The sequence below is a fragment of the Sinohyriopsis cumingii genome, chromosome 15, assembly GCF_028554795.1.
Source record: "Sinohyriopsis cumingii isolate HCF-2022 chromosome 15, ASM2855479v2, whole genome shotgun sequence".
Lineage (NCBI taxonomy): Eukaryota > Metazoa > Mollusca > Bivalvia > Unionida > Unionidae > Sinohyriopsis > Sinohyriopsis cumingii.
In genome coordinates, this window is record NC_142975.1 from 98,823,240 (window position 1) to 98,833,111 (window position 9,872).

General features: G+C 32.0%; 1 protein-coding gene across 1 annotated transcript; it reads right to left on the reverse strand.

Moving 5' to 3' along the window:
- Positions 1–2,537: 2,537 nt before the first annotated feature.
- Positions 2,538–9,872, reverse strand: LOC149782377 (uncharacterized). Its single transcript, XM_089933766.1, has 4 exons — positions 9,577–9,872; positions 8,048–8,083; positions 7,493–7,629; positions 2,538–4,843 (listed from the first exon to the last, which is right to left on the reverse strand). Exons 1-4 carry the CDS (start codon positions 9,758–9,760, stop codon positions 4,649–4,651), a joined length of 552 nt encoding a protein of 183 aa, XP_089789892.1. The 5' UTR covers positions 9,761–9,872; the 3' UTR covers positions 2,538–4,648.

Here is a 9,872-nt window from a genome sequence, read left to right on the forward strand (position 1 = left end):
AATAGCTTTTGTTTTTGTTATGTTACATTTAAGTCCCGATAATAGAGAAAAACCTTGCAAGATATTCATAGTTGCTTCAAGAGAAAAACTAGATCCATCAAGAAGAATAAAAGCGTCATCGGCATACTGACCCAATTTATATTCACTGGCGTCAAAGATTACTCCCCGTACATCCACGTTTTGCTTTAAAGTTATAGCTAAAATCTCAACTCCAATGATAAACAAATAAGGTGCAAGGGGATCTCCTTGACGACACCCTCTTTCAAGTCTGAAAAAAGATGACATATGTCCATTATTTATAACACAACTATTAGAGTCATTACAAAACAGTTTAAACCACTTACAAACGGAATCACCAAAATTAAAAGATTGTAGAGCTTCTTCTACAAAGATCCAGTTAATTGAGTCAAAGGCTTTTTCGAAATATATTAACAATAATAAACCATATCTGTTTTCATTCTCAAGTTGGTCCATGATACCATATAATAGTCTGGTGTTTTCTCCAATGAATCTACCCTTCATATATCCTTTCTGAGTATCGCTGATTATTGATGGAAGAACCTTTTTAATCCTAGCTGCAATTGCTCCCGAAGCAATCTTATAATCAGTATTTAAAAGTGATATAGGTCTCCAGTTTTTAAAATATCTTCTGTCTTTTTCCTCCTTTGGTAGACAGGTGATGACTCCTTGAGTCTGAAAATCTGAAAGTTTTTCTACAGTATATCCGTAATTTATTGATCTACATATAAATCCCCCCAGAGACTTCCAAAAGAATTTATAGAACTCTACAGTGAATCCATCCGAGCCAGGACTTTTTCCATTTTCCATCCGTTTTAGAGACATACCAAATTCATTAATTGTAAGCAGACCCTCGCATGATTCTCTTTCCTCTCGACTAAGTTTAATATTGTGATTAAAAAATCTATTTCGATTTTCATGAATAGCCTTATCATCAAGCTGAGCAATTCTACTTTTGAACAATTCCATATAAAACTGTTTTTGTGCTTCTAAAATATCTATTTGGTCAGATATATTTGTCCCATCATCTAAAATAATTTCCTTTATTGTCTTATTAACATAGTTTCTTTTTTCAAGATTTAAAAAGTACTTTGTGCATTTTTCCCCAAATTCATACCATCTAGCTTTAGATCTTAATATAACACCTTCTATGTATTTTTTCCTAGATCCCTCTAATTCTGCTTTTTTTCTCTCTAAATTTTCCAGAATTTCCCCATTTATGTTATTCGACAGTCCCCCCTGAATTTCTATTATTTCCTGCTCAATTTTCTTTAATTTTTCCCGTTTCTCTTTTGATTTCCTAATATAATAACCTATAGTTTCAGATCTTATTTTCATTTTCAAAATTTCAAAGAACATTTGGTCGTTACAGGAAAGAGAAACATGGAGAGAGTCATCTTTATTTCCCCCTACATAATATTCATTTACAGTGTCAGTTATACACTTTTTGACCAAATCAGTATACTCAATGTTCCTCAACAGTTGGTTATTAAATTTCCAATATCCTTTTCCCCTTGGAAACGTTGAAAACGCCACACTCAAAACAATAGCTGAATGATCAGTCTTGTACCCTGGTAAGATACATACATCTGCTGTATTCATATGAATGTCATCTGATACAAGAAAGTAATCTAGTCTCCTTTGTTTCAAGGGAGATTTTTGCCTCCAGGTATACATCTTTAAGTCTTGGTTGGAATTTCGCCAGGGATCAATTAATTCCAATTCGTTTTTCAGGTCTTGAATCGCTGCCCTAGACTGTTGGTGTTTGTCATGTAAAATATTATAAGTATCCAAATCTAAGTCTTGAACAGTATTCCAGTCTCAGCACATTATAATTGATGAGTTCTCAAAACATAAAGTCTCCTCCTTTAACTTTCTAAAAAAGCTAGGATTATCATCATTATAACCATACAAATTCACGAGGGTTATTCTGTTGCCATTAATTGTAATATCTAAAATAATAAATCTCCCTTGACTGTCACATCTTTCTCTATGAATTATAAATTCAAAAGTATTTCTAAAAAATATTGCAACCCCAGCGCTCTTACTAGAGCAGTGGCTAAATATACATTTGTATCCCCATTCAGCTGCCCAATATATTTCATCGTTCTTTGTACTATGAGTTTCTTGCAAGCATATTATAGATACATTCTTTTGTTTTACCCAGTGAAAAATATCCCTTCGTTTTAAGACTGAACCTTGCAGGCCTCTAACATTAATAGATATAATTTTTATTTTATTATCCATGAAAACAGCAGAAATTTTACACATACATATTCTTGTACAGGAATGTATGAAGTAATTATCACCTTGAGTTTATCATATGCATGGCTTTCACACTCACACTCACACAGAATACAAACTTCCATAATAAAATCATCCATGGTGTTACAGTAAAGGCTGTAGCTTTGGCTGCATTTGACATTGATACAGTGGACCAGTGAATCATCAGACATATAAATTATGGATAAAATTGGTGAGGGAAAGAAGTGTCTTATAAACAAAATATTAAAACAAACTAGAGTAGAAAAAGGAGTATAAAAACGAAAGTTCACATACCTATTCGGTCAATTTCATAAGTTCACAGAATTGCTTATTACACTTATAATCTAATTTTCTCATCAATTTCATCATAGATGTCAAATTTTATCCTTTTTCCTGATTTGGTTTTACCATACACAGATCCATTAAAGTACCACTGACAGGCTTTAAAAATGTTGTTTCATGGTATCTTTGTTTCTGTGGTTTTGACTATATTAGATGGTGTATCTGCATTATGTTTAAATTATTCTTCTAGTTTTGGGTAATAATAGTCATATCTCATAGTGATTCAGTCTCAGGTACTGTACATTGCAAAGAATTTTATGTCAGTTCAGAAAAATACCAATAAGAAGGGTTATTTTCTTCAGAAAAGTTTATCAATTTTTTCTTCTTAGAAACATAGTCAATATTTGATAATGGATTGATATAGCTAGTGCAAAAGTGGAAGACCTTCGTGCCAGAATGATGTCTGTAAAATTTAGTCACGGTCTGTTCATTGGTATTTCATTAGCAGTTATTTCAAGATTTTTCATGGTTTAGTAATGACATATTAGAAAGCAGCTTTGCATTATTTGAATAAATGTGAATAGCATTCATAAGATGGTTTCGGTCATATTTGGCCTCGAGAGTTTGGTACACATTATTTAAATATCCTTGTTATTTTTAATAATGGCACCCATATTTGTTGGAATATCTTTAAAATCATTATATATGTTTGACAATGGTCAAAATCCATTCATATTTCTAAAAATTGCATCTGTATTTTGCTTTTTTAATTTAATATACTTTTGCTTTGCTTGCTTAGATTCGACATCATTGGCTAAGTGATTAGGTACATTGTATTTCCTAACACCTCTCATTCGACAATTTGCGCAAAATGTGATAAAGAAACACAGACCACAGTTTAAGTAAGGGCATGATTTCATGATGGACCTCAGATAATTTGCTGTCCTGGTTAGATGTTGAAACTTAGAAAAGGCAAGGTCTATATGATGTTTTAAGATCGTTTTATAACCATGTTGTCAATACAGTACGTTTCATAATGATGATGTTGAGTCTTTAAATTTCCTTTATGTTCAAGATATCCAATCACTGAAATTTCACTAACATATATGCAAGAACCTGTCTAAGTGGGGACCAGAAATGGTCCACCTATGTTGTTATAAATGGTAGAGCAATATGATCAGCGTTGCTAAAGCATAGCTGACATGTGTACACAGTAAGCTATTAATTGATTACTTTATCTCTGGAATTTGGGCCAAATGCAAGCCGATTCTTTGAAGCATGTTAAGTACATTGGGATAATAAGGGTCCATGCTATATTTGAACCTTTCATGAAAATTGCCAACATTTGGCAAAGGGGAGATAAAATGGAATGACAGATTGCACAATCAGATTTTAGCAGACATGCTAGAATAAGTATTTTATTTATATTGCTTTGTTTAATTTTTATTGTAATGTTTAAGATCAAGCAATAACAACATTTTCAAAATGTCTTCTAGTGAAAGCGAATGCTGATATGACCAGCCATCAAATAATAGAATAGACAAGATTTTCCAGAAGGTAAACATCGCAACTATACTGGAGATATATGGGGCATCATTTTCATTTCAGACTAATTAGATATCATAATAAGTGTTTTAGTGAAACTCCATACAGATATGAAAAGTCAGTTAGGATAAATAGTAATAACAAGATTTTCAAGATGTGGTGGCACAAGTTGGATGAAAAAGAGGCTCTGTTTTAAGATATCGTATAAACGTTTTCAAGTAAAAACCCATATTCATACAATCATTCATTCAGGAATAAAAGTGATAACAAGAGGCTCAAGATGGCAAACCTGGCAGACATATTAGAGAAAATCAGTTAAAAAGTGTCATTGTGAATTAAAGTCAACAATGCCTTCTGGAATATATACATTACTAAGTTAAAGCTTATTATACATTTTTATAACATAAACAAGACATCATTAAGCAGACAGCAATCTAGTATTTCATGTACTGAGATACACAGGTGGAGACTAATTAATTAGCTAGTTCTGTATTTGCTGTGTCTTTATGAATGTATTTATTGTTTTTGTCGCTCCTGTTCACTCATCTATTTTCCCCTTGTCCACAGTTTTCTGCTGTTCCTCATCACTATCAGGAAGCAGTTCTCCCGTCTTGCCATAGGCTATCGTGGCATACGCTGTGCGGTTTTCTAAACCTCGGATTAATGGTTTGCCATTTATAGTTTCTGGTGGATTTAACTGCAAGTCAGCATAATGTAAACCTTCTGCATTCACCTGAAATAGTCAGAGTTAAGTCATATATCATATTTTTTTTTAAAAACGTTTCAATGAAAAGTATAAAAATGATAATACAATCAAAGTTTCATTCAATCGCAATAAAATATCAGTATATCAGCAAATTGTAACTAGATATTAGTTACTAAATAATTTATTAGATCAGTAACACGTAGCCAGGTTGATAAATATCAAAAGTAATTTCTGCACTAAATCTTCATAGTCTCATGCTTGAAAACCTACTCACTAATTCTAAAATAACCATTAGAAATCTTCATGCTTGCGAGACAGCAGCTGTATATTGTATATTGTTTTCATACTGCAATTGTTAGGCATTTTAACAAGTGACTCCTCATCTGACTGACATTTCGATATAATGTGATAGCTATAAAGCAGCCAATCTAAGTTGCAATAGGGTTTCTTTATAAATCAAGCAGGTCGTAAAGAAGCCTCCAAAACAAGTTTGGGAGAACATGTCTCAAATAATCACATGAAGTTGAGTGGCTCCCAAAATGTGAAGAAGAAAGAAATATAGCGAATCATAATAGAGGCATCATCTTCATTAGATGATAAAAGATGTACAGCTCTATCGTACCTCATGAAGCAGATAAATGTAGCAAAATATAATAGTTGTGAAATATTTCATAATCAAACAGAAGGTAAACATAATCATATGATCAACACAAGCAGTGCACAATATGTCCAATCCCATGTATGTTTATAGAACGAGGGTTCTGAATGAACTTCACCATGTGATCTTAGCATCAATTAGCTTCTTTGTATGAATAATATAATGAAACTGTAACCCACTTATACATTTTTGGTATATATGTGATAATACATGTTTTGTCAGGAAAATCTATCTTGGTTTTTGATTACAATTCCCATTGTACTGGATTTTCTTTTACATATATTGCTTTTATTAAATAAAAAAGCATATCATTTTTAATAATAGTGCATTCGTTTGGTGCTGGCATCCATCTCTTCAGTGTCATCCATTGATTGAAAGGAATGAAAATATATCTTTCAGACATCTGCTAATACTCTCAATAACCGAGGCTTATATTAAAACTTAGTATTATACACACATTCTGTGTCAGGAGATTATTGGATGACTCATGAGAGAAACCTTTAAATCATTAGTACAAAATACAGCATGTTTGTGAGAAATCATATGAACTTTTGTTCGCCTTTTATTTGCAACTTAAAACCAACTGTCAATCATGAAATTATTCAGACATGGTATATGTACAAATAATATGTTAATATATATATAAATAAGAACAAAAAGATGGGTTATCATGCATATCGAGTTACAAAAGCACAAAAAGGTATGTACAAGATTAAAAGTAGATAAATGGATAGGTAGCTATGGGATATGGAAATAGGCATATGTTTAAAGAGAGAGGTATTGAGTGCTGCGAATGTTTGATTTAAGCAAGGTATAATCTGTATGAATACACATAATATAAGTTAGTATTGTTATAATAGTTTGATCAATAATCCCCTATAACTGAAGTGACACTGATTGATGGTTTATGGGACCAATCTTGCCTATTCTTGAAGAGGTGAAATTTCATTCAGACAAATTTATCATCACACATCGTTGTGCATTTCAACATTGCCAGTGTTTCTGACAGCACTTGGGTAACTGTTGTTTTTAGCGTCATTTTGGCAATATATACAGAATATTTCCAGATCAAATCCTATGTCTGACAAATTGCAAATTCACATGGAATATAATAATCCTTCCTACTGTGGCAATTTTGAATTTCAATGCTCTATCAGGAGTAACATGGACTGTGTATGTGTGTGCTTTGGATGAACAGCTAGAATCTATTCAACTTAGATAAAGCTTAAAAATAACATAGATACAAAACTGGATGATATTTAGTTTACAGGAAATTCTATCATATCTACTGCAGGTAACCAATGCACAACTAAGTTTGAATAACATTAGAGATTTCCCTTGAATAAGATGATATGATCTATGAGAAATTAACATCTGCTACATTAATTGCCATGGAGATTGAAGAATTAATGTACCTAAATGTTATCAGTATTTAACTGAAAATTAAACATACAAGTTTATCTCATACTGAAAACAAACCCAGCGATTACATTTCATTATCACATTTACACATCCAGCTTTTAATACTGCACAAAAGATTATCAGACGACCCAACCAGCGATCATAAGTGTATTTATTAATAATGTTGGTAATATAATGTGGCGATTCAAGGCTAATTAAAATTGATGCTCTGGCCCATATCTATTTGTTTAGTAAAACCCACACAGGACATAATTTCCATGTGTCAAAAGTGGGTCATATTTAAATTACATTCGTCAAAACCCCCGACGGTATGTGTATATCAATCTCACCTGTACTTCATATATGCGAGTTTAAATCTGTATACATAATGAGTCAAAATTCACCATCTGTGTTCTTGGAAGACAGAAATATTTTCTAAAAGCGCTCTACTTGGGATTTCCAAATAAAGTGAACATCATAATCCAATAAGGTTGAGTAATGAACAAAAATATAATTAATCTACGTGGTCATTTTTGAAAAAGTAGAATTATATCTATTAAAATTGAATAGCATGATGTAAATTTAAGACTGATTCAAGTTCATTAAAATATACATACCTGTATTCCATTTGATGTTAACATTCCTGCATCTTCATATACATTTTCACCAGAAGGGTTTTCTACTATACATCCTGAATTATCATACAAATTGTCTGTTGTTGTTCTTGTCAAGTCAGCATTTTCGTATACATCTCCTAAAATAATTTTACTTTTTCTTACAAATTTTAATACAGTGCAATCTAATAATAATTAAATTTGCAAAGCAAGTCTATATTCCTGTTCATGATGTACTTTTTATACTCGAGAGACTGAAAATTCCAGACGATTAACGATTATGTTGCTATCCTAAGTTCAAAGTTACACACAACAACAATATGAATAATTAAAACTTATGTTCTTCAGGTGACATTTAGGCTGAAGTTTCAATTTAGATTGCAGATTTAATTATGTTTACCAACATTGAATGCTTGAGAGTTGATTCTGAATTCACTAAGGATGATATTAAAAGAAATCAGAAGGATTGCTAAATTGTTCATCGAAATAAATGGATCTTATCAATCGGTATAATCTTTCAAGTATAATATAGGAATGCTCAAAATATCAAGAACATACTGCGTGATTTTTTTCCTTGCTTTCCTTTGGCTTCTCCTACAATAATAAATACAGAAATAAGTTACATTTAAATATGCTGAAGCAAAATTGGATAAATAACATATATATGTGATGTGATGAGATTTGAATTTTTAACGAAGATTTAACCATGTGTCAGTCATATCGCTACGTTGTCTGCATTGTGGCAGTTTATAGTGATGTCTAGCACTGGAACATTATCTGCTGTAAGTGCAAGAGAGACAAAAGTAAAAAATATGACATCGAAAGCTTGTTGCCATTAATGACACAAAGTCACATTATAATGCTTAAAATAGTATAATATCAATCCAGAAATATGAGATCTGAGACACCCACAAGTCATAAAGTTTGTACGAGTGAACGACAGTTTAATTTGAACCCATAAATTACATTTGTCAGAAAATGTCTTAATGTACAAGTATTTCAAATATAAAATAGCAGCAATATTCTTTGTGACAGCCACAGCTCACTTCGTTGGTTCAAAGAGATTCATCAACTATTAGGTGCCAATCATTTCAATATTTGGATGGATTTTGAACAAAATGCCCCATATTTGCTGGGGAACAATACATTTACTTGGCTAGCCCGATTATTCTTTCCATCTAAAGGTTCTACAAGAACATGCGGTCATTTACAGCAAGACAAAATATCTTATAGGAGACAATCATTTATCAAAAGTTTCATATGCATGCAGTTTGTAGTTCCAAAATGTACTGCAAAGTCTTCCGTACCTTTTGTTTTGCCCTGTAAATGAAAGCGCGAATGATTGATAATCAGTTAAAAGTCCAAGTCATGACAAATATTGCTACTGAACAATTTTGAATAATGAAAGGCATGCCAACTAAAATAATTTAATACACATAACAAATTCAATGGATATCTTGAATGGATTTGCAGTGTTTCCCTGGAAAATGATAATGATTAGACTGGATTAAATGTTAGGAATATTATCATTTCCATCCTGTGAATAAAAACTGGTACATCTGGACCACTACTGCAATATGTATACATGGTTTCAAACTGCATGATTATAAGGGTTTTGAATTATGCTGAGAAAATGAAAACATAGATCAAGGATGGATCATTGATAACATATGTACAAGAACTTTAATTTTATAGCAACTGTATAATTATGTATAGTAAAATGCCCATTTACTCCGCTAGTTTAATAGGTGAACCAACTTGTAAACAATGTAAGATCTAAAGATATGTAAATAGTAAAAGCAAATCTAGACCACTGTGTGTAATTTATACGTTAAACATATTCATCAAATTTACAGTTTTTAGCGGAAAGAAAATATATTAACATGGCTGGACGGAGCGAAAATAATGACATGAAGATTGTGTGTAGAACAATGCAAATCTTAACCACTATTCTAATATGATAATCAATTTTCATACATATATTTTAATGGCCTTCTGGAAATGAGAGTATAACATTTAGGCAGAATCAATTTACGTACGGCATATATTTGGCTTGAACTAAACCAGAAGGATTAGAAGATACCTACCTTTAAACGTGTTCATACTTTTCTTGTTAACCTGGGCATAAACACTGCTCGGGTCCTTTAGCTGTGCTGCTGTTTTCTTTACTTTAACCACAACAGCATACTCAGCAACTGAACTGCCAGTTGATGGTCCAGGTAGAGGTCCTGAGGTGTCATACACTGGGTTGTCCACTAGTCCTATTGTCATCAAATTGTATATTCAATTTGTTTTTAAAATTGCACTTCTAACACCTATAGGGTACATATGTTATTAACTATTCCTTGTAATATAAAAAGCTTAAATATTTTTAAACGGCCTA